The sequence below is a fragment of the Mytilus californianus genome, unplaced genomic scaffold (genome assembly GCF_021869535.1).
Source record: "Mytilus californianus isolate M0D057914Y unplaced genomic scaffold, xbMytCali1.0.p SCAF_4, whole genome shotgun sequence".
Taxonomy (NCBI): domain Eukaryota; kingdom Metazoa; phylum Mollusca; class Bivalvia; order Mytilida; family Mytilidae; genus Mytilus; species Mytilus californianus.
The window spans coordinates 116,956,225-116,983,040 of record NW_026262690.1 but is presented as its reverse complement, the minus strand read 5'-3'; the positions used below and the strand labels follow the sequence as shown (position 1 = coordinate 116,983,040).

The 26,816-nt window shown below is 32.8% G+C and overlaps 2 protein-coding genes across 2 annotated transcripts; both read left to right on the top strand.

The window, feature by feature from the left end:
• The first annotated feature begins 613 nt into the window (after nt 1-613).
• LOC127739218 (phosphatidylinositol-glycan biosynthesis class F protein-like) lies at nt 614-8,156 on the top strand. Its single transcript, XM_052250832.1, has 5 exons — nt 614-883; nt 1,198-1,289; nt 4,715-4,831; nt 5,718-5,826; nt 7,802-8,156. Exons 1-5 carry the CDS (start codon nt 623-625, stop codon nt 7,916-7,918), a joined length of 696 nt encoding a protein of 231 aa, XP_052106792.1. The 5' UTR covers nt 614-622; the 3' UTR covers nt 7,919-8,156.
• Nucleotides 8,157-21,938: 13,782 nt separating this feature from the next.
• LOC127739197 (uncharacterized) lies at nt 21,939-24,045 on the top strand. Its single transcript, XM_052250817.1, has 3 exons — nt 21,939-22,394; nt 22,625-22,732; nt 23,124-24,045. The coding sequence occupies exons 1-3, from the start codon at nt 22,101-22,103 to the stop codon at nt 23,259-23,261; spliced, it is 540 nt and encodes a 179-aa protein (XP_052106777.1). The 5' UTR covers nt 21,939-22,100; the 3' UTR covers nt 23,262-24,045.
• Nucleotides 24,046-26,816: the final 2,771 nt, after the last annotated feature.

The following is a 26,816-nucleotide window of genomic DNA, read 5'->3' as shown; positions in this document are numbered from 1 at the left end:
GTCAGTCTAGTCCAAAGCAAGGTTAATATTTATATTATATTAACATGCTCTCGACCTGAGAATGCACTAATTTGTGGCTGCAATGGACGTTTAACACCCATCCATTATCATCATCAGCAACTGATTTCTACTCAAAAAGTGTGTGTATTGAATATTGTTGCCCAACTTCCAAGTTTTTATAATAATTAACACTCATTTGTCCATACTGATTGCCGATTGAGCAAATACATATTGGATACTAACCTACTGTAATCATGGTAATGAAAGCCAAAATGCATATATATGTGTATTACAATTCCCGCCGTTTCTTCTTGTTACCTGTTACCTATTCTGTAAATTTCACCTTTTTCAGATGATCCACTCCAGTGGGAAATCCTCTTGAAGTGTAGTATCCGTTAAATCAGTAAAACAAAAAAAGTCTTACAGTCCCGGAAAAGACAACGCTCTTTGTACCTTTCTATAAAAGAGCCGTTTTGTGGGCGTTGATTTATGAAAAGAGGTGTGTCTTAAAACCTCATTGTGCTGGTTACCTCATTGTGGTGGTTAACTATTAGATTTGTCGAAACAGGTTCTGTTTGTTTTGACAAAAACCGGAAGTTGTCTAAGGGAATCGTAAACAAAGATGTCTGCCCCCATGGCAAATCGTTTGCCGGCGAAAGAAACTCTAAATTCCTTGCTAAAAGGACACCTTATATTCTCTATTAGTACATTGATGTTATTGTTCTTTAGCATAACCAATGAAAATCTGTTTAGTATAGTTAAATATCGCTTTATTGTCACAAAACTATTTATATTTTTTATTAGCGTATTCAATATAATTTTTTACAATTTTCTGAATATCCAGGGAGGTACATCACAAAGGAACGCAGGGATACTATCAAAAGTAATTATGTTATTATAGAATGCACTGGCATGTAGAACACTAAGACCCTCCCCTTCTCTCCGAAATTCCTGATTAAATTGGCACCTGGTCAATTTTGCACCCTGTCACTATAGTCCTATAACATATGACCTCGGGGGCATTATTTACTATTTCTGATATTTTTTTGACTATAAATGTGTCACCTGTATTGAGGGATGACTATTTTTCCATTGATTAGTAAAGCAATTACATTTTCAAGTATATGATTTATCACCATTAATTTTCAATTTTTCTCACCTTTTTAAGTTTATTGGAACTTTTTATTTTTATTTCAGATAAGAATCATTTTGAAGAATGGATTATTGTTATTTTGTTCATCGATATTTTTTCATGTAATAGCAGTTTTATTTGGTGCACCATTCTTAGAGTAAGTACAGCATATATTAAAATACTCTTTGTAGTAAGGTATATACATATAGTGACTTTTATTAACAAACATCTTCATCAACATTTTATAGCAAGTGTACATTGTAATCAATAATCAGACATAAACCTTTAAACTATTTGAAACATCATGTTCATTGTACATCAGAATAAAATTTCACCAGATACATTTATCTGATGCAGAGTTTTTGTGTTTCTTATTTTACAACAATCTTTTGGATATCCGTAGATCTAAAAAGAAACTTTGGGTATGCAACAGTTTATCCATTGAGTGATGTCTGCATCTACCAACCAAATGGTCATGGTGTAAAAAATTAAATGAACAATAACATACTTTTATTAATGTTCTTCATCTTGATGAAATCTTCAAAAATGAGGAAAAATCAGTTTGTATGAAGATGAAATATTTAACTAACACTACAGTATTTTTTTTAAAATCTGCTTAACCTTAAAATTTTTGAGTCAAAAAATTATCTACCATCAACACCATGTTCAATCTTTCAATCACCATTGAGTATTGAGAGTACCAGTAAGCAAATGTTGACTTTTTATACGCCCGTTTACGGGACATATAATGGTATACCGTTGTCCTTCCGTTTGTCCGTCCGTCGTCAACATGTCGGACATTAACTCAAAAATGCTTTAACCAATTTGAATAAAACTTTGGTGAATTGTTTATATATATTGACGTGAGCTCCCTTTCATTTTTTATAAATTTTAGATTTTACGTTTCCGAGTTATTGGGTTTTATTCATTATAAAAAGGGGGATTTTCCAGTTTTCGGACAATAACTCAAGAATCATCTTTCACCAACTTGCAAGAAATTGTGGTGAATTGTTAATATCTATTGACATGAGCTCCCTTTCGATTTTTATAAATTTTAGATTTTACGTTTCCGAGTTATGGGGTTTTATTCATTAAAAAAAGGGGGATTTTCCAGTTTGCGGACAATAACTCAAGAATGCTTTCACCAGCTTGCAAGAAATTGTGGTGAATTGTTTATATCTATTGACGTGAGCTCCCTTTCGTTTTTTATAAATTTTAGATTTTACGTTTCCGAGTTATTGGGTTTTATTCATTATAAAAAGGGGGATTTTCCAGTTTTCGGACAATAACTCAAGAATCATCTTTCACCAACTTGCAAGAAATTGTGGTGAATTGTTAATATCTATTGACATGAGCTCCCTTTCGATTTTTATAAATTTTAGATTTTACGTTTCCGAGTTATGGGGTTTTATTCATTAAAAAAAGGGGGATTTTCCAGTTTGCGGACAATAACTCAAGAATGCTTTCACCAGCTTGCAAGAAATTGTGGTGAATTGTTTATATCTATTGACATGAGATCCCTTTCAATTTTTATATATTTTAGATTTTACATTTCCGAGTTACAGGCTTTTATTGTCGAGCCTGCGACTTTTGTCGCAGAAAGCTCGACATAGGGATAGTGATCCGGCGGCGGCGGCGGCGTTAGCTAACTTCTTAAAAGCTTTATATTTTAGAAGGTGGAAGACCTGGATGCTTCATACTTTGTATATGGATGCCTCATGTTACGAAGTTTCCGTCAGTCACATGTCCAATGTCCTTGACCTCATTTTCATGGTTCAGTGACTACTTGAAAAAAAAGTTAAGATTTTTTGTAATGTTAAATTCTCTCTTATTATAAGTAATAGGATAACTATATTTGGTATGGGCGTACCTTGCAAGGTCCTCATGCATGTCAGACAGTTTTCACTTGACCTCCACCTCATTTCATGGATCAGTGAACAAGGTTAAGTTTTGGTGGTCAAGTCCATATCTCAGATACTATAAGCAATAGGTCTAGTATATTCGGTGTATGGAAGGACTGTAAGGTGTACATGTCCAACTGGCAGGTGTCATCTGACCCTGACCTCATTTTCATGGTTCAGTGGTTATAGTTAAGTTTTTGTGTTTTGGTCTGTTTTTCTTATACTGTATGCAATAGGTCTACTATATTTGGTGTATGGAATGATTGTAAGGTGTACATGTCTTGCTGGCAGGTGTCATCTGACCTTGACCTCATTTTCATGGTTCAGTGGTTATAGTTAAGTTTTTGTGTTTTGGTCCGTTTTTCTTATACTTTATGCAATAGGTCTACTATATTTGGTGTATGGAATGATTGTAAGGTGTACATGTCCAACTGGCAGGTGTCATCTGACTTTGACCTCATTTTCATGGTTCAGTGGTCAAAGTTAAGTTTTTGAGTTTTGGTCTTTTTTCTTATACTATATGCAATAAGTCAACTATATTTGGTGTATGGAAATATTCTATGATGTACATGTCAGTCTCGCAGGTTTTATTTGACCTTGACCTCATTTTCACGGTTCATTGCTCAGTGTTAAGTTTATGTGTTTCAGTCTGTTTTTCTTAAACTATAAGCAATAGGTCAGCTATATTTGTTGTATGGAAGGATTGTAAGCTGTTCATGTCTGCCTGGCATGGTTCATCTGACCTTGACCTCATTTTCACGATTCATTGGTCAATGTTTAGTTTTCTTGGTTAAGTCTGTTTTTTAGAAACTATAAGCAATAGGTCAACTATATTTAGTGTATTGAATGATTGTAAGGTGTACATGTATTTCTCGTTTGGTTTATATGACCTTGACTTCATTTTCTTGGATCATGTTAAGTTTATGTAATAGTTGTAGTAAAGCTTTCATTTAGGACTATCAACATAATATCAATGGGTAGTAAAGAAGGCGAGACAGTTCAGCGTGTGCACTCTTGTTCATAAAGAAAGGGGATTTTCCAGTTTTCGGACAAAAAATCAAAAATGCTTTTAAGCAGTTCTTATGAAACTTTGGTGAATTGTTTATATCAATTGATGTAAGCTCCGTTTAGAATTTTATAAATTTTTCATTTATCATTTCTGAGTTGTGGGGTTTTTTTCAGGTGGGATTTTCCAGTTTTCGGACAATAACTCAAAAATGCTGTCAGCAATTCTCATGAAGTTGGTGAATTGTTTATATCTATTGATGTAAGCTCCCTTTATATTTTCATAAATTTCTAATATGACATTGAGAATTAATTGAACTTTATTTGTTTATAGTCTGACAACAGATTTACTAAGTATTGAGCAACAGCACAGTGTATTGCTTTAATTGAATATAAATTTAATTCATATAACCAATTTCAAGTTCTTTGACTACATTTATTCAGAAACCTATAATATGTCAAATATTTAATAACAATCCAAATTCAGACCTGTATCAAGCCTGAATATTGTGTCCTTTTTTTGCCCCAACTGTTCAGGGTTGGACCTCTGCGGGCGTATCCAGCTTCGCTGAGCGAAGCAGTTTATTAAAATTGTCATTATTGATAGAAAACTAAGTCAACATTTGTCATTTTATGATGACAGTACAGTTTTAAGATAATTATCCTATATTTTTAGATCTTCAGCAGAGACATTTCACTTTGGTATGACCATGTCAGCTACAGTTGTATTACCAGCTCTGTGTGTGATGGGTACCAGTACAGTACAGTGGATCAGAATATTTGCACAAAACAGGTACATGTATTTTCATTCAGTCATCATGGCACTATATTATAAAAACTGTAACCCCCCTTGAAGTTCAATAGTCGTTCCCTAAGTAGTTCATCTACAATGATCACCAGAACTGTCAACACTGAGGTTGTTAGTTCCAACCCAGCTTATGGGAGATGCATTTGACAATGGTCGCCAGTTTTCTTGCCAAAGGTGAGAGGTTTTCTGGGTGCTCAAGTTTCCTCTGCTTTAAAAAACTTATATAAGATTTATATCCACATCATTTTTTATACTTGCAAAAGACAAGTAAATAAATTAATAGTGAATATTAATAGACCACTTTCGAGTAATGTCCTTATCGGAAAAGTTCATCAATTATGTGCGCCTTTATGCTGTCATTTACCAGATAGAGGGGTTCGCCTGTATCCCTGCACTATTAAAGATCATCAAGCGTCTTTGTGATCATCATTAGGCAGGATAAACTAGAAATAATGTTTGTTCTGTAGGTACTTCATCACAATTCCCTAATGACAGAGCAGTGCTGATTATTAATTATAAGAATTTAATTTGCCCAATAATCATGATAATTCGTGCAATATAGCATCATATTTTTTCACCCTCTGGCTCAACACGGGAAGGAAGCGACAATGCTTCTAAACACACAAATGATGTTCACTAAAACCAAAGTTTTTGATGGAAATGCAACAAACTCAAAAGTGGTCTTTTGGAATACAGTATCTAGGGAAATCAACAAGTCACTTTGACAGTTTATAACATTTTATAATCATGACTTCATATATTTATTTTGATGTAGCATATATTTTTACTATATTACTTGCAATGAATGAAAAAAATTACTGTTATACATGCATGATGATGTTACTTTTAATGAATTATATTTTGATTGTAGTCCAGAACTTGGAGCCGAATCCATAGTGTATTTCTCTACTATATGTAGTATAATAGGTGCCTGGTTAGGAGCTTTCCCCATACCACTGGACTGGGACAGACCATGGCAGGTAAATAGATCTGAATCTAGACAAAGTCTGAATTGTATGCTGTAATAACTATCAGAATATAAAGAAGAATCAAGCATTGTCAGATCCTGGGAAAAAAGAGGGGTCACAGGATCTGTATTTACGGTCAAGGTACAGTAAATGGGCTTTGTGACAGAGTTTTGTGAAATGTTTCATAGAACAAAATTTTACTAAAATCTGTGAAATAGCTTGTCCTTAAATCAGAATAAAAACATAGCGGTACGATAAAGTATAATATATTATAAAAGTATTATTGAAGTAATTGAAAGCAAGTTGAAACTACCTTATATTTAAGTTCATGTGGACACTTTGACTAAAATGGCTGCTTTTTCACCTCAAAAAAACACTCAGAGTACAGAAAAACCTGAGGATCTGGAAAAAATTTAAGGCATAGCATGCTCTAGATAAATAAAATTCAAATACATTTTCTTTAAAAAAATTATAAACAGGATTTTGCAGTGCACTTTTTTCATTCCTCCAGAAGGTGCCAAAATAAAAGTTGGGAAAGAGGTTTGAGAACTTCCCCACAGGTAATAATTGAAGTGAACTGTATTGATTGACATGGACAATAGATGGACAATAGCTACCTGACAATAATTGGTGATTTAAACTGTGTACCTGAGTGGACCATATCAAGTGAAACTCAACTATTTATAAAAATAAGGAGATGTGTTATGATTGCCAATGAGCCAACTATCCACCAAAGTTCAATTGAAAGGATGTTAGCAATTATAGGCAACTGTATGGCCTTCAACAATGAGAAAAATCCATACTGTATGGTCGACTATATAAAAGGCCCCGACATGAAAAATATGAAACAATTCAATTGAGAAAACTAACGGCCTAATTTATAAAAAACAAATATGACAGACATGAACCAATGACAACCACTGAACTACAGACTCCTGACTTGGGACAGGCACATAAAGAATGTGGTGGGGTTAAACATGTTTGTGAGCGCTCAACCCTCCCCCTAACCTGGGACAGTGGTGTTAATTTTGGCACCTTCTGCTGGGACGAAAAAAAGTACACAGCAAATCCAGTTAAATTTTAAATTTTCTAAAACATAAAATGAATTTGAATTTTATTTATCTAGGGCATGCTATGCCTTAAAACTTTTCCAGATGCTGTACTTAGAGTAAATTTTGAGCTAAAAACGCAGCCATTTTAGCCAAAGGGTCTACATAAAACTTAAGAAAGGTAAATAATGTCTTCACTAATGCTGGTTTCTATGATTTAAAAAACTTCAACAATATCTTAAGTGATGTAAGAAAAAAAAATCTTCGTCTTAAATACAGTAAATTGATCCAAAATAAAAAAAACATAAAGAAGTATCAATTTGGTGATGTTTAAAAGTATTGTTTTACCAATCAGTGTTTATTATAAAAAATCAAGATATAAAGATTTAAATATAACCCTAAATGTGTGATAAACTTCAGTACAGGTATCTCCACTTAGTTTACATACATGTACCTGTTAATTGTATAATCCTGTTATTTGTATCAGCACTTGAAATTTCTATATCTTTTATGTAAAAGTTTTTATAAATTGCATAGGTCAATACAAAAGCTCCTGTTAACTGCAATGAAAATATTTGAAAAATGATAAAGAGTGTATTATTCTTTGGAGAAAAGCATTCTTTTTAAATTTTACTAATCAGTAATAAAGAAAGCATATTTTTCAATTCAGTGTTTTAACAACAATTGTTTTTTATTACTATATCCAGTCGTTTCTTTGATTGCTTGACATCAATGATACAACATCAGTTTCTCAGTCATGTCTTCTTAAAACACATTTCCTTTTTGAAACGGTTGAAGATTTTTTTTTATTATTTATTACAATATTTTTGGCTATTGATTGCATTTTCCTATTTATACTTGCATGATTTCCTCTGACATCTGGACTGCAGTAAAGAAATTCAATGTAAAATATTTTAATTAATTGATATCTTTTTCAGGAATGGCCAATTACCTGTGTAGTGGGGACACTGTTTGGATATTGTACAGGTGTAATTATTGGTGCAGCTCACCTCTATATAAACTATTACAGAATAAAGAGAATCAAAATTACATAAAAAACATGTTACATTTCGAAAGTGAGACCATTCTATGAAAGGTTGTTGGACCAAGGTTCGGATGAAAGGAAATGCATTGTTCTGGTTCAATGAGATAGAGGGACAGACATGCATACATTGCAGACTTCAGTCTAAAACAACAATAATTTATTACTTGGATTATTTCTTCATGATATGTTTTCTGTAAATGAAAAAATAATAAAATTGTTTACATTTATAAAGAACTGTACCAACTCTTGATATCTGTTCTCTCCTTTTTTCTTTAAGGAAATATTTATGGATTATATTCCTTGTCAATGGTTATGAATTATTATTTTCTTTTGTTTTCGAACTTCAGTTTAATAGCAGTAAGAGATCAAAAAAGTTTTATTTTGAACTTGAACATGTTTAAAATACCGGTAGTTAGGTCAGGAAGAAATTGGTAATTTGATAACAAAATACCGTCTTAACTAATTCAACATTTATGTTATACTGTTTTTCATTGGCTGTTTCTTTTGTATTGCATATGAACTTGAATTACCTGAACTGTATTTTGAAACTTTGTCTTTGTCAAATTCAAAATAGGTGCTTGCAACTTTCATGACCTTTATGAATGACGAAGGGTATGTTCCACAGTTCTGTCCTCTTTCCTTGATTGTGACATTGACAAATGTGACTAATCACTAGCTTGTTTGTTTGACATTAGAAGCAGAACCAGAACCATACTTGGAATAGAACCAGTACCATACTTGGAATAAAAACTGCTTGCTATTTCAGACGCTTGAGAATCTCAGTTTTTTGGTGGCAGATGTGTTGCTCTATCTTTAGTGTTATGGTGTGTGGTTTGTGGGCTGTTGTCTGTCTTATCTTCATGATTGTTTTGCCTATGGTGTTGTCTTTTTTTCTTTGACTTCTGTTTTTTTATTGTCCCGTTGTTGTCTTCCCCCCATATTTTGCATAATTTTAAATCTATTCTGAAATACCATTGAAATATCGCCTTTTGAATTATATGCAGGTGTCCATTTTAATTAATTTCTGAAAAATCCTTAATACTGCAGTACAAAACCAATAGAATCGATGCATGTGTCTATTTAGAGTTTGAAGTCCATCACTAGTAATAATATTCTGTACTAATATAATCACTGTTACTTTGAGAAGTAGTGCTGTTCGTTTGCTTTTTTATGTGCCCATATTGCTGTAATGAATTGATACACAATATCACCAACTTATAGCAGGAAAACTGGAAATACTAGTCAATATTGGAGTCGAACACACCTGCCATGTGCAGGACTGGAACTGGCAACCTTTGTGTTGACAGGCAAGTGATACAATCAATGAACTACTTAGACCATTTAGCCAACGATGGCCCTCATAAAATATGAATTTAAGCAATGTTTTGTTATCAGTCATAATCAAACATGTTTATTGTAGCAAAAACAGTACTGTTCAGACATTTAGCTTGCAGACACTTTCTATAGTTTATTTTCTGAGTTGTTAATCACCAGGTCAAACAGTTTATATAGAATTTTATTGATAGTAGTGGATTGACCATAGATTTAATTTTTATGTTCAAACTTCTCAGATCCTGTTCATATCAAATTTGCAATACAAAATTTATTTCCTAGCACATTATAGAATACTACAGACGTGTCACCTCTTGATTCATTTACAAAATTTATTTCCTAGCACAGTTTAAAATACTACATGTACAGGTGTGTCACCTCTTGATTCATTTACAAAATTTATTTCCTAGCACATTATAAAATACTACAGACGTGTCACCTCTTGATTCATTAACACAATTTATTTCCTAGCACATTATAAGATACTACAGAAGTGTCACCTCTTGGTTCATTTACAAAATTTATTTCGTAGCACATTATAAAATACGACAGACGTGTCACCTCTTGATTCATTAACACAATTTATTTCCTAGCACATTATAAGATACTACAGAAGTGTCACCTCTTGATTCATTTACAAAATTTATTTCGTAGCACATTATGAAATTCTACAGACGTGTCACCTCTTGCTTAATTAACACAATTTATTTCCTAGCACGTTATAAAATACTACAGACGTGTCACCTCTTGATTCAGTAACAAAATTTATTTCCTAGCACATTATGAAATACTACAGACGTGTCACCTCTTGATTCATTAACACAATTTATTTCCTAGCACATTATGAAATACTACAGACGTGTCACCTCTTGATTCATTTACAAAACTTATTTCCTAGCAAAGTATAAATAAAATGCTCCGCTGGACGCAGCTTGATATGACCGCAGAAGTCGAACCCTGAACAGTTGGGACAAGTATGGACACAACATTCAAGCTTGATACAGCTCTGAATTTGGATTGTGATTAAATATTTGACACAGCATAGATTTCTGACACAAAATGAATGTGGTCTAAGAACTAAAAAAATTTTAGTTTACCTATTATGGTCCAATATCCAAAATCGAAATACATACACGGTTAGATTCAGCATATCAAAAAACCCCAAGAATTCAATTTTTGTTAAAATCAAACTAAGTTTAATTTTGGACCCTTTGGACCTTGAAAACGGGACCAAACATTAAGAATCTAAATACACGGTTAGATTTAGCATATCAAAGAACCCCAATATTTCAATTTTTAATGAAATCAAACCATATCATTATTATTTGCTTTTATATATAAATAAAAAATAACCAACTTAAAATGGAAAATTTTAAAGAATAAAAAAAAAGGAAAAAAAAATCCCCCCTCCAATTTTTTAACCCCCTTATGATTCATCACCCCAACTCAATCCCAGCCTTCCCTTTGTGGTATGGTACCTTGCAGTACAATTTCAGAGAGATCCATACACTTGAACACAAGTTATTGTCTGGAAACTGTAAAAATGCTTGTTTTTTGGCCCCTTTTTGGCCCCAAATTCCTTAACGTTTAAGGCAATTACCCCCAAACTCAAACCCAGCTTCCCCTTTGTGATACGGAACCTTGTAGTACATTTTCATACAGATCCTTACACTTACACACAAGTTATTGTCCTGAAACTAGAAAAATGCTTGTTTTTTGCCCCTTATTGGCCCCTAATTCCTAAAACTTTGAGGTAATTACCCCCAAATTCAATTCCAGCTTTCCCTTTGTGATATGGAACCTTGTAGTACAATTTCAGAAAGATCCATCCACTTACACACAAGTTATTGTCATGAAACTAGAAAAATGCTTGTTTTTTGGCCCTAATTCCTAAAATTTTGAGGCAATTACCCCCAAAATCAACCCCAGCATTTCCTTTGTGGTATGGTACCTTGCAGTACAATTTCAGAGAGATCCATACACTTGAACACAAGTTATTGTCTGGAAACTAGAAAAATGCTTATTTTTGGCCCCTTATTCCTAACCGTTTTGGGCAATTACCCCCAAACTCAATTCCAGCAGCCCTTTGTGATATGGAACCTTGTAGTACAATTTCAGAAAGATCCATACACTTACACACAAGTTATTGTCATGAAACTAGAAAAATGCTTGTTTTTTGCCCCTTTTATTGCCCCTAATTCCTAAAATTTTGAGGCAATTACCTCCAAAATCAATCCCAGCATTTCCTTTGTGATATGGAACCTTGTGGTACAATGTCAGAGAGATCCATACACTAACACACAAGTTATTGTCTGGAAGTTACAAAAATGCTTATTTTTGGCCCCTTTTTGGCACCTAATTCCTTAACTGTTGGTAACAAACCCCCATAATCAATCCTAACCTTCCTTTTGTGATATTGAACCTTATGGTAAAAATTTTTAGACCCATTCACTTAAACTAAAGTTATTGTGCGAAAACCAATGTGTCTTCGGACGACGCCGGACGACAATGACGACGACGACGGCGGCGACGACGCCAACGTCATACCAATATACGACCGCAAAATTTTTTTGCGGTCGTATAAATACTACAGACGTGTCACCTCTTGATTCAGTAACAAAATTTATTTCCTAGCACATTATGAAATACTACAGATGTGTCACCTCTTGATTCATTTACAAAATTATTTGCTAGCACATGAAATACTACAGACGTGTCACCTCTTGAATCATTTACAAAATTTATTGAGTAGCACATTATAAAATACTACATACGTGTCACCTCTTGATTCATTAACACAATTTATTTCCTAGCACGTTATAAAATACTACAGACGTGTCACCTCTTGATTCAGTAACAAAATTTATTTCCTAGCACATTATGAAATACTACAGACATGTCACCTCTTGATTCATTTACAAAATTTATTTGCTAGCACATGAAATACTACAGACGTGTCACCTCTTGAATCAGTAACAAAATTTATTTCCTAGCACATTATGAAATACTACAGACGTGTCACCTCTTGATTCATTAACACAGTTTATTTCCTAGCACATTATGAAATACTACAGACGTGTCACCTCTTGATTCATTTACACAATTTATTTGCTAGCACATTATGAAATACTACAGACGTGTCACCTCTTGATTCATTTACCAAATTTATTTCCTAGCACATTATGAAATACTACAGACGTGTCACCTCTTGATTCATTTACAAAATCTATTTCCTAGCACATTATAAAATACTACAGACGTGTCACCTCTTGATTCATTAACACAATTTATTTCCTAGCACATTATAAGATACTACAGACGTGTCACCTCTTGATTCAGTAACAAAATTTATTTTCTAGCACATTATGAAATACTACAGATGTGTCACCTCTTGATTCATTTACAAAATTTATTTGCTAGCACATGAAATACTACAGACGTGTCACCTCTTGATTCATTAACACAATTTATTTCCTTGCACATTATAAAATACTACAGACGTGTCACCTCTTGATTCATTAACACAATTTATTTCCTAGCACATTATAAAATACTACAGACATGTCACCTCTTGATTCTGTAACAAAATTTATTTCCTAGCACAGTATAAAATACTACAGACGTGTCACCTCTTGATTCATTAACAAAATTTATGTCGTAGCACATTACGAAATACTACAGACGAAAACGTGTCACCTCTTGATTCATTTACAAAATTTATTTCGTAGCACATTATGAAATACTACAGACGTGTCACCTCTTGATTCGTTTACAAAATTTATTGAGTAGCACATTATAAAATACTACAGACGTGTCACCTCTTGATTCATTAATACAATTTATTTCGTAGCACATTATAAAATACTACAGACGTGTCACCTCTTGATTCATTTACAAAATTTATTTGCTAGCACATGAAATACTACAGACGTGTCACCTCTTGATTCAGTAACAAAATTTATTTCCTAGCACATTATGAAATACTACAGACGTGTCACCTCTTGATTCATTAACACAATTTATTTCCTAGCACATTATGAAATACTACAGACGTGTCACCTCTTGATTCATTTACAAAATTTATTTGCTAGCACATGAAATACTACAGACGTGTCACCTCTTGAATCAGTAACAAAATTTATTTCCTAGCACATTATGAAATACTACAGACGTGTCACCTCTTGATTCATTAACACAGTTTATTTCCTAGCACATTATGAAATACTACAGACGTGTCACCTCTTGATTCATTTACACAATTTATTTGCTAGCACATTATGAAATACTACAGACGTGTCACCTCTTGATTCATTTACAAAATTTATTTGCTAGCACATTATGAAATACTACAGACGTGTCACCTCTTGATTCATTTACAAAATTTATTTCCTAGCACATTATAAAATACTACAGACGTGTCACCTCTTGATTCATTAACACAATTTATTTCCTAGCACATTATAAGATACTACAGACGTGTCACCTGTTGATTCAGTAACAAAATTTATTCCTAGCACATTATGAAATACTACAGATGTGTCACCTCTTGATTCATTAACAAAATTAATTTGCTAGCACATGAAATACTACAGACGTGTCACCTCTTGAATCAGTAACAAAATTTATTTCCTAGCACATTATGAAATACTACAGACGTGTCACCTCTTGATTCATTAACACAATTTATTTCCTAGCAAATTATGAAATACTACAGACGTGTCACCTCTTGACTCATTTACAAAATTTATTTGCTAGCACATTATGAAATACTACAGACGTGTCACCTCTTGATTCATTTACAAAATTTATTTCCTGACACATTATAAAATACTACAGACGTGTCACCTCTTCATTCATTAACACAATTTTTTTCCTAGCACATTAAAGAATACTACAGACGTGTCACCTCTTGATTCAGTAACAAAATTTATTTCCTAGCACATTATGAAATACTACAGATGTGTCACCTCTTGATTCATTTACAAAATTTATTTGCTAGCACATGAAATACTACAGACGTGTCACCTCTTGATTCATTAACACAATTTATTTGCTAGCACATTATAAAATACTACAGACGTGTCACCTCTTGATTCATTAACACAATTTATTTCCTAGCACATTATAAAATACTACAGACATGTCACCTCTTGATTCTGTAACAAAATTTATTTCCTAGCACAGTATAAAACACTACAGACGTGTCACCTCTTGATTCATTTACAAAATTTATTTCGTAGCACATTAGGAAATACTACAGACGTAGACGTGTCACCTCTTGATTCATTTACAAAATTTATTTCGTAGCACATTATGAAATACTACAGACGTGTCACCTCTTGATTCGTTTACAAAATTTATTGAGTAGCACATTATAAAATACTACAGTCGTGTCACCTCTTGATTCATTAATACAATTTATTTCCTAGCACATTATAAAATACTACAGACGTGTCACCTCTTGATTCATTTACAAAATTTATTTGCTAGCACATGAAATACTACAGACGTGTCACCTCTTGATTCAGTAACAAAATTTATTTCCTAGCACATTATGAAATACTACAGACGTGTCACCTCTTGATTCATTAACACAATTTATTTCCTAGCACATTATGAAATACTACAGACGTGTCACCTCTTGATTCATTTACAAAATTTATTTGCTAGCACATTATGAAATACTACAGACGTGTCACCTCTTGATTCATTTACAAAATTTATTTCCTAGCACATTATGAAATACTACAGATGTGTCACCTCTTGATTCATTTACAAAATTTATTTCGTAGCACATGAAATACTACAGACGTGTCACCTCTTGGTTCATTAACACAATTTATTTCCTAGCACATTATAAAATACGACAGACGTGTCACCTCTTAATTCGTTAACACATTTTATTTCCTAGCACATTATAAAATACTGCAGACGTGTCACTTCTTGATTCATTTACAAAATTTATTTGCTAGCACATTATAAGATACTACAGACGTGTCACCTCTTGAATCCTTTCTTGCTGTCCAGTACCAATATATGCGTAAATCATATTCAACTATTACCTTGATTCTAATAGTCAAAACTATCTTAGAATAAAATGTGTTTCTGTCAAATTCAATAAAGAATTTCCTCAAATGGGGCAACAATACTCTCGGTTTAATTTGGTCTATGTTGGTATCATGACAAAATGCTGCATCAGTCTATCGTTGACATAATAAGTTAGTTAGAAATAATAAAGGGATGAAGCAACTAATACTCAATAGATGAACTAGTACTTAATGAACTCGAGGGAATCAACACAATTATGAAAATTGGAAATGTATACATAGTTTGAGGACAGGAAATCCAAAAATGATTTAACATGAAAAATGAAATTCGTGTTGCGTCAATACGACGCAACACGTCTGTGACTTATTTTACTGGATACGAATTTCCGTGGACTGAAGACAAGTTTCATTTTCGTGGACACTTGATTTCGTGGTTTTACCAATGTCACGTTTGCAATTTTTTTTGTACACTTGATGGTGAGTCTTGAAACATTCAAGACTACCTGCACTGGTGGCGGTAAGTGGTAGTGCGTTTCAGTCTATAGTCGTTCTTGGGTAGAACGATTCTTTCCTCACTTCTGTTCTACACGATGGTGCTTGGAAACCGTTGATTTTTATGTTACGGGATAGTCTGTCTGGTAGAGTGAGAATGTTTTCTGTATCAACATTACCCATCCCGTTGTCATTTTGTACATCATTGTGAGTCTTGATACTTTCCTACGATCTTCAAGGGTTTTCCGTTAGAGTTGCCGGGGTAAGGCTAAAGAATGTTAGATGAGGTGTTGTGATATCTGTTAGTGACTGCGTATCTTGTTGCTCTTCTTTGTACCATTTCCAGCCGGTGTTTGCCGGGCAAAGATTTGTTGCTAGGGAGAAATGATAATGATTTTGCCAAAAAATGTGCATTGCATTGTGTTATATTTAAACAGTGTATTTACTGCATGTAACACAGGTTGGATCTTAGATATATAATAGGCTCCCCCACCCCCAATTATCCTGTTGATAGGCAACAGAATATACGAGCTAGACCAAAAAAAAAATTCCACCATTTTCAGAAGGTCTGTGGTATAGTTCCAACATGACAAAATAAATGAAATTTGGGGTGGGGCCATAAACGGCCATTGTCGCCCCTTGTCCTTCCTAACATGAAACACTGTGTAACTAAAAAAGCAAAAATGTGATGGACTTTCTAACCAACTGATAGAGAGTTTGAAATCTAATTAATGATACACAAGCTTTCTTTTTTGTATTTCTTTAGTTGTTAATTGCTGCTTCTTGGTTTTTTTTTTGCCGTGTTCATAGTCATAGTGTCGATCTCAACTATATTACCAGATACTACATCCGTGCAATTCATTTTCAGAAACACTTTTTATTTGGTAATGCAAACTTTAGGTAATGCTTATGTAATCGGGGAAGGTTATGTTGAACACCACCACATTCAGCTGTATGTGCCTTTTCTATGCTAGTAGCCTCTAATTCAGTGACTGACTTGGATTGGTTGCCGATTGTTTTATCTGCTTTTCGTTCATTGTTTTGTAATAAAACAAGGCAGTGGTTTTTTCATTTGAATTGTTTGTTTGACATTCTGTCATGTCGTCGCCTTTTAGAGGTGACTTTACGGTAGGTGTGCTCCTTAATGTTGAATGCCGTAGCGTGGCTAAAATCCACGCCATTTCCCTTCTGGTACATGGATAGTTGTCTCATAGGAAATCATATCACATCTACTTATTTTTATAGGTTTCTTTTTTTGGGGAACAGTTTATTAAAGTTTATATATATAGTCATTTGTTTTTCATTTCTTCATTGTTATATCGTCCTATCAATGTTTTTGAACATGTGATAATAAAATAAAGTGAATTGGGTTGATTCCATTAGCACTGTAGATAGACTTGAAAATACTAGTGATCGTTAGATTAAAATACTTTTCCGGGTATTGAACAATTTACCCAAATATGTCAACAAATCTCCTTAAAAAAATTTCCAAAATAGAATTGAGAATGGAAGTGGGGAATCTTATCAAAGAGACAACAGCCAAATAAAAAAAAAAACTTATTCGTCATAATTACAAATACATAATCACACAAAGATAAAGTTGAATAAAAGGATTCGGAAATAAGAAGATTTTGATTGAATACAAATGTATTTTAATTTACCATTAAACTATAAATCAAGATCCAGGTGATCAAGTTACTCCGTGTTTTTAAATTCATTCATTTATATGTAAAACTTTAGGACTATATATACTTTTATTATTTCTTGGTTTAAGCATGTTCCCTAAGATTGATCACCAGTGTTGAACAAACTGTGTGGACCGTATAATTGTTATAATATGGGAAAATTCGATTTTTCATTTGACGTTTCATTAGGACCCCACCTGTTTTAAATGTAAACATGTAATATCTACAATTGGCAGTCATATTTTAAACGAAGGTCCTTTGTTTTCACTGACTAAAGATATTCATTGAACACAACTTGTGGTCCTTTTTTGTAATATAGCTCTTCAACTGTTTCGGTTCTTATACATCATTGGCTTTCAAATATTCGGCTTTGAGCGTTCCTGATGAATTTAAATCCAGAAAAGCTCTTCGGACGCATGCACTTTAAAACGTGTTTCCATTTTTTTTTGGTGGCTTGTCAATGGGTTTTCATTTCATTAGCAATAGGAAGTGGCATTTGTAAAAAAGAGGCTGCTTAGCATAACTATCCCTTTTCTTTCAAAACTCACAAGACAAACAAACAATACTGCTTTTTAATTTTCATTTTTAAATATAGATTTCGCGATAAAAATGTAAATAATTATTTTCTGCAAATTCATAAATATCATTCATTGTGTTTTTTTTTTTTTTACTTTTATCTTTGAAGTCATTTTATCATCGGAGATTTATGGCAATAGATTAGAAAAGACTTCGAAGGGTTGTATATCAACATTTGTTTCATGGCCATGATTTTCTCAACTATTGTTTAACCATACTAGCTGGATATTTCCTATTTGTGAACGTATTTCATGTTGTATCTATAATTTTTTTTTGTACCATTGATCTAACTATTCTGTGATTATGAAGGCTATTCCTTTGTCCTGACTGTCCATTCTTCACTTCTCTTTTTAACCTTCCTCAGCATGGTTTTTTAATCATGATTTTTGTTGAATTTCTAAATGTATTGGGTGCTTTTCTTTTTGCACAGTCTTCGGGTTTTTGTTTATTATAGTTTTGTTGGCGTTATTATTGCCAACTCTTTTTAATCGTTTTGTTTTTTTTTTTTTTGCTTTTGGCCATTATGTTATCTCTGCTTCTTCGAATCTGATTGTCCCTTGATATTTTCTTACATGTTTACCAACAATTCGATTAAATATTGTAACCAGTAAAATAATATTTAGTAGAAGGGAAGTAATTCATTTCATTTCAAGTGAAATATTAATATATATGGGAGACAACTCATGTGTCCTTCAGCTGTTACTAGTGGTCTTTTATTGTGAATACAGAGTCAGTGTGGATTAGAGGGCTGGGTATTCCTTTAACTCTTTTTCTTTTTTATTTATTTGCCTAATATTATCTATTCTGTCAACCCAATTCTCATCATTGTTATTCAGCTCTAAAGAAAGTGAATGTAAGCAACTTTACTTTACCATACCGGGCAAAGAAACATTTTTATCACTACCACATTGTGAACAATTAATACAACTACTTACTTATTTTCCAAGAAGAACAGCTAAATATATTTTACAAGCATTTACAAAACGCAGACAATTCATTTATGTAAATATTTGAACTACAGGATTCTACTTTGAAATGATTTATAGATTTATATTTTTAAGTGACTTTAGTTATATGTCCAATGGGCCGGGTGTACAAACACTGTATTGACATATATTATTATTATAATGTATATAAACACAATGTCACTATAATAAACAAATTTGATTCGTATATAGGCAACCGTACGGCTTTCAACAATGAGAAAACCCATACCATATAGTCGGTTATAAAAGGCCCCGACATGTTTGTGAGCGCTCAACCCTCCCCTAAGCTGGAACAGAGGTGTACCAGCACAACAAAAGAACAAACTATAAAAATCAGTTGAAAAAGGCTTAACTCATCAGATCGATACAAAGCAGAAAAACATCAAACATTAACACAGACCGAACGTGGCAGGGTATTTATCCATCCCTCATCCCTATAACAAAAAAAAAAGGACAGATCTGAGAGTACTGTGTCTATAAAATATCAGAACAACAAATTAAACAAGAAAAAAAAAACAAAAAAAACAGAAGACAAAACAAAATAGTACGATATCCTATATATATATATATATATATATATATATATAAACGCCTAAAAAGTGTACACAACAACACCAATAACAAAAAAAGGAACTATAAATGTAATTATTTATAAATATTTCGGATAACAGATATCCTTCATCAGTAAATATGATTGTGATGTTGAATGAATCATATATCAGTCTACTTAGATTAAACTATACAAATCTTGAAATTTATACAATAAAAATGTCAAACCGAACATCAGGTAAGACGCTTGCACAATTCTAAATATGTGTTAAACACGACATAGGTTATATGACTAATTACAACAGAGAGTTCAAATATATGCTTTAAATAAAAATAATAATGTGCGATATGAACTAGCACAATTCTAAAGCTTTAACGGTGACGACAGTTATGATGTTACAAGAACGATTGCGTCAATAAGAATTCCAAATAAACAGCACTGAACGATCTAAATTTGTAAATATTTCAAATTTGACAACGGTAGAGTAGTTGCAACAGAGTCTGCGTATTTAAACATCGCAAACAAACGGCCGTTAAAATATAATAATAAATTTTGACTAAGGTTAACTAGTTGAACGTGGCTTGGTACTTTTACATCCCTCAAAAAATTAAGCAATTTAAATTGGTATATTCAACAGATTTATTTTAGAGATGAGTAAGGTAAAGAAATAGAAACAGAGACTGTAATAAAAAGTAATACAACCCAAATGTGAAGCACTGCATGGAGTCGAACTACATCTTTTCATTTATCCCATTTGGTGCCAAAGTTGTTAATTTTCTTATCCAAAATCTTTCCCGAGTGAGTCTATCCTCCCTAGACCAAGCAGAGTTGTGGTCAATGATTGTAATGGTCAGTCGATTGAGATCTGCCTTAGTGTGGCCAGGGGATCTCAAATGTCGACTGAGAGGGAGGTCTGGCTTGCATTGGTAGTCGCTACGATGACCATATATATATATATATATATATATATGAGACAATCACTGACAACATTCTTGACCTTGGAAGGCCTTGAACTCTGATATTGGCGGTTGTACTGTGATTTAAACTCATTCAAAAATGGCATAGTTAGTACAGGAAGACGCGACCTGTTCTATGGTCCAAAAATATTTGTACATCATTTTTATAGAAAAAAAATAATGAAAATGTTAAACCATAAATTAGCGAAAAAGGACCAGACGCAATGAATGAACAACTGCAATATAATCATAACATCTAACGATAAGTTTTTAGCTATTTAAAAGTAAAAAAGGCAGATTGGAAGGACAATTCCTCAACTTGTTAGCTTATAAATTATACTACTATAAAAATGTGATAATTCCTTTATACATCTTACAATTAGATAAAATTCATTAAAGGTTTGACCGGTACTCCTTTGTAGGATTTTGTAAGTAAAGAAAATATTACCCTGATTAATATATGAAATGTCACAGCAAACCCGCGCATATCGAACCATATGTTTAATTGAGAAATACACCCTGCATAAGAAGGGACCACCGTCAGAACGCACCACCAAGGAAAATCAAAACATAAAAATAGAAAGGAAAGATTGCTCCGTCTGTCCTAAACTTTCAAGTCTATACTTTGTAATACAAAAGTATTTGAATATTTATTCCTACGATTTTTTATTAGAAAGAAATTAACATCTTAATATTCTATACGGTTTGTCCCAATGTTAAAAGTCTATACTGAAAATTCCGACTTTATATGAAAAAACACAGTGAAATTTACATCGAATTCCAAACTTAATATTTGATTATACTAGTTACTAATATTTTACTTTCTTTGGTATCTTCCAAATGACATGCTACGAGCGTGTTAAAAGCTCAACTCTGCTTGAAATTTTCAAAGATCGATTACATTATAAAATATTTTGTGAACTACTTTTCATTAATCATATTTCAATCATTGTGTAATTTAAATGTATGCCATGTTCACATCTGCTCGTAAGAATATACTTATGGTCTATTAATAATGTTTTTTTAATTTATATATACATAGTCCTATTCAATAGATAAGTGTAAATTCTCCCAACTTGGTATCATTCGGAACAGATTTGTCGTAAACGTAGTTGTCGTACTGTCTATGGCTGAAATAGTCATTTTAGACAGGAAAAAGATATCATTTGAATAAATTCGTGCAATATCATATATTAAAAATACCAACATTAATAAATTTTCGACTGATATAAGTGTCATTGCTTTAAAAATGCTTTAATACAAATTCTCCTAACATCTATCACACGTCAGTATTTCTATTAATACGTACAAGGTGTTTCCATTAACTTTACATGTCATTTCACAACACGTAGTAACTAATCGTCATAGTCAATCATGCGGTTGTATAAATAGGATTGAATGGGTATCCCATAGTCATAAGAACTACGACCACATAACGATAAAGACGTGTAAATATTAAGCATGGCATCGTTAGTTCGATAAATAATGAATAAAAAAGAAAAAAGAAAAGATAGCACAAGAGTTTAAATTGACTTTTGCAAGTAATGTCAATATATGAACAGTAAATAATGCTAGAATACGACTACCCGAGTATGTGGATAACTCCACTGGAAAACTATCCTATGTCAGAAATTGAGACCGAAGACGCCGATAAGTTCATGGAGGCTACCATATTTTATGATGCTGAGTTAAAACCTTCTAAGCAGACTAACGGCCTTACGGAAGCTACTTTAGTTGCTTTGGAAACGGGAGAAATTACTCCTTTAGTAAAAGAGGAATTAAAGTATACCATACAATCAAGAAGATTGGCAAATGGTCAAGGCGAACTAGGGGTGGAATTCAGTGAACCAGAACAGGGACAGGTAAGTTAATGTTTATCTATTGTATTTATATATAGTATATTTAAAGATTTGTAACTATCATTTAGGTTGTTAAGATACTGTGAGATAAAAAAATGGAAGCAAATTGCTGAAAACTATTTAATTGAAAGAAATTAATATTTTAATCTTCTGACAAATCTCGGCATATAATTTATCAATATTTTCTTAAATATATTCGTTTTGACTTATATTCATCTTATTAAATGTTTTAGCTGACGGAAGAAGAAAAAGAGAAAATTATTAAAAGACGAGAACAGAATAAACTAGCAGCAAGACGATTCCGTCAACGTCGCCGAGCGAAAGGACCAGTGTATGCCAAGGTAAACATAATGTATAACAAAATAATCTGTTTTTTCATAGAATTATATGTGCCTTCTATAGACAATTTAAGAGTCTTATTCTGATCATCATATTGTGCGGTATGAATAAGTTGTCGTCGGTTTAAACGAAAATGTGGCAAATTAGGGGAAATCGGTGCCATAAGTTATAAGTAAGTTTCATCATCCTCCATCTTGATAAAAGTAACGACCCCAACCGAAATAATGACAATTATTGACACCTCAAAATACAAAAACACAATGAAAACATCAACACCTTACCAAAAAAAAAATATATAAACAGAATAACAAATGAACAAGTATCAGTATTTTTTTTTTACATATGATTTTTGATATGTAAATATATTTCTGAAATTATAATTATTATTTACAGCAAGTAAATGAATTAGAGGCGGACAATACGAGGAAACTGACAGAGATCAGACGTCTGCGAAAAGAGCGGGACGAACTACAGGCGATGTTACAGAATCATCTATTGGTCTGTCCAACGGTTACCATACACACTGGATGAACACTGGACAAGGAGTTTGTGTGTATAAAAATATCAAGGATTCACTGTTTATAAGTGCAGAGAATACAATATAAACATGTGTAAAAAAAGCGCGGAGCTCTGTATATATATACAAGATCATTGTAAATTACATCTACAACGATTCTGAAGAAACTTGGACACAGAATGTACATATATAAACTACATGTATGACAATACTGTCGTGGGGTTTATGTATTACAAAAGTTGTCAAAATGTGTTTATTTTGTATATATGCAGTTGGGAGTTGAAACATTGCCGTTTTCATATATTTAGTTACCAAAAATAATACAGAAACAGTATAAGAACTAAAAGAAATACTCTTTTTGCAAATTGAAAAATGGTTAGTGCAATTTTGTCATACAAGTGGTGCTTGCAAATAGTAATGTATATTATCTGCTGTAAATTTTAAGATCTGATTCTTTTAAATCATTAGAAAGATTTTAAATTATGAAAATTAACTAGTCAAAATAATTGTAATTGTAACTAGTCGATGTATAACCTAGGACACCACTGTGATTAAAGACTTGAGTTAAGGTCTGACTACTTAGAGCGTTTATGTAAATTTATTTTTGACGATTTTTCATTTTTTTAAGAAAAAATGTATTATGTGCAATCTTTGTTAACTGAGTAAGAAATAAATGTTTCTTAACAGATTTTATAGAATCTCCTTAGGTTAACCTTAAATGGTGTGATATATTGACACGACATGGACGTGTACATTCAGATTATAAACTGTTATTTACATTAAATATTTTAAAGTTTACATGTTGTCAATGTATTTATTTCTCGTGTTTGTAGGATAAACATAGAAGTGGTACGAACATAATTTACTGATATAAGCGATTTTAAGAAGAAAAGGGGGAGAGAAGGTCGGCAGGAGTTTAAGGCAAACTAATGATATTTTTAAAAACGGGGAGATTGGCAAAGGGGAGATGGGCAAAAAGAAAATAATGATTTTTACTAAAAAAGAAAAAGAGGGAGGGTGAAAATGGTCAACAGAATAGGTTCAAGAAAACTTATGATTTTACAAAAGGGGGACACAGAAACTCAATAGGAAAGGCAAAGACGCAATTGTTTACAAAATATTTAATCTGTAAAGTATGTCATCAGTCCATGCAAATAAGAAAATAAAGGAATTAAGAATAACAAATCGTTTGGAATGCATGGATGTCTATCAGACAACATTCCATAGCTATATAAAAAAAAGGAGATTTGGTATGATTGCCAATGAGACTACTATCCACCATAGTTAAAAATGTGAATGTAAGCAATTATAGGCAACAGTACGGCCTTCAACAATGAGAAAACCCCATACCGTATAGTCGGCTATAAAAAGCCCCGACATGAAAAATATAAAACAATTCAATTGAGAAAACTAACGGCCTAATTTATAACAAAACAATTTACGAAAAACAAATATTACAGACATGAACCAACGACAACCACTGAACTACAGGCTCCTGACTTGGGATAGGCACATAGAGAATGTGGCGGGGTTAGGCATGGTTGTGAGGGCTCAATCCTCCCCTAACCTGGGACAGTGGTGTAACAGCACAACATAAGAACAAACTTTAAAAATCAGTTGAAAAAGGCTTAACTCATCAGATCGAAACGAAGCAGAAAAACATTAAGCTTAAACAAAGACTGGACGTGGCGGGGTATTTATCAATCCCTCATCCCTAACAACAAAAAGGACACTTACTAATATGTAAATGTAGATTTCTTTAAAAAAGAAAAAAGAAAGAGAGAGAGAGGCTAAAGATACCAAAGTATCGAAAATACCCTGACAACGCCATAGCAAAAAACTATTTGTTTAACTTTATTTCGTCTAAGCGAACTTATTTATGTACTTTGTTACTGGAAATTCTATCCAACCAAATGCAACTGGAAAGAATCTGAGTTTCTTGAGATATCCCTTATAGTAACAGAAATAGCCACTTACCAAAGCAAGGAACTCTTATATTGTTGTTCTTCATTTTGAAAGTTTCTTGAAACTCTTCGGGGACCAGTTTGATAGGAATGAGAATTAACAAACGTACTGAACGCCAAAGATATGTTAAGAATTAAAGTCCGAAATAAAAAAATGAAAAAAATGGCTAGTTGAACCAGCCGAAACCGAGCAAAGTAAATTTGTTTCGTGTCATTTCTACACAAAGGTTATAAAATTTCCCATCTTAAATTTTATACAATCTTGTAAATATGTCTAAACCGATATCCCGAAGTTTATACTTTATAAGCTCTACAACATGCTATGAATTACGTTCTTTCGGCTGCTTAGTTGTTGCTCAGTTTATTAAAATAAGATTTTTATTTTTTACCTAGAATAAAGTCTGCAAACAGTCCAAACTTGACTACGTATTTATGCCTCCTACACCCACCTTCGAAAGAGTTGTAAGGGTTCCATTGAAAGTAGAGATCCTGGCATTCTCATCTGATTCATAGAAAAGCCAATCGCACCGGACATGAATACTTTACCTCAATTACAGCCAAACGAACACCTCTTGAATTTGTTTAATTCTTTAGTGTGCGCAGAATGAAAAAAATATAATATGGTATCTCGGGACATCGTAGTCTAAACCTCAGTTTTTATAAGACTGCAAAAAATTTTTGCGGTCGTATATTGGTATGACGTTGGCGTCGTCGTCGTCGTCGTCGTCGTCCGAAGACACATTGGTTTTCGAACAATAACTTTAGTTTAAGTGAATGGATCTCTAAGAAATTTTACCATAAGGTTCAATACCACAAAAGGAAGGTTGGGATTGATTTTAGGGGTTATGGTACCAACCTATTATGTGTCAAATATTTAATTACAATCCAAATTCAGACCTGTATCAAGCGCGAATATTTTGTCCATTTTTGTCCCAACTTTTCGGGGTTGGACCTCTGCGGTTGTATCCAGCTGCGCTCAGCGAAGCATTTTATTATACACCTGTACAGACAACAGAATCACATATGTCAAGTATCTTTACAACTTGTACAAACATTCGTACCAGACCGGTAGTAAAAGAAGCATACATGGTTTAGTGAAGTACAAATAGCGAAAGCATTTTCATATCGCTTGATCTATACTATGTATGAAAACAGCCTTACACTGTGCCCGAAGCTCAGAGCACGTGTTATCTATACAAACATTTAAGCTATAAAAAAACTCAACTTTTAAACGTAAAAAAAGTGATTTATTCAGTTCAGGATATGATCATTTCGATATTATTGACTCACTTTGGACAACATAGAGATAACCACGTGAGTTATAGTCATTGAAGATCGTACGTTGATCAAGATTTATCTTTTTTTATTTGGTGGTCAAGTTATATGTTGCTTGGTTACCGTCGCATCATATCGGATGATGAAATAATCACATAAAATTACCAGTTTGGTTTAATTTGATATTGTGACGTAAAGTATGATGCTGAAATCTTATCACATTATAGCATATTCATAAATTACCAATGAATAAATTGAATAAAGATAGAAAATAAGAAGATTGTATCTTCAATACTATATCATAAGTTCATCTTCTCCCAACACATTTAA

Excerpts from the sequence above, each read along its gene's own strand:
- LOC127739218 (XM_052250832.1), top strand. The coding sequence starts at position 623 with ATGTCTGCCCCCATGGCAAATCGTTTGCCGGCGAAAGAAACTCTAAAT. Across the intron at positions 1,290-4,714 it reads TTTGGTGCACCATTCTTAGA|ATCTTCAGCAGAGACATTTC; the intron begins GTAAGTACAGCA and ends CTATATTTTTAG. Across the intron at positions 4,832-5,717 it reads AGAATATTTGCACAAAACAG|TCCAGAACTTGGAGCCGAAT; the intron begins GTACATGTATTT and ends TTTTGATTGTAG.
- LOC127739197 (XM_052250817.1), top strand. The coding sequence starts at position 22,101 with ATGCTAGAATACGACTACCCGAGTATGTGGATAACTCCACTGGAAAAC. Across the intron at positions 22,395-22,624 it reads GTGAACCAGAACAGGGACAG|CTGACGGAAGAAGAAAAAGA; the intron begins GTAAGTTAATGT and ends TAAATGTTTTAG. Across the intron at positions 22,733-23,123 it reads AAGGACCAGTGTATGCCAAG|CAAGTAAATGAATTAGAGGC; the intron begins GTAAACATAATG and ends TATTATTTACAG.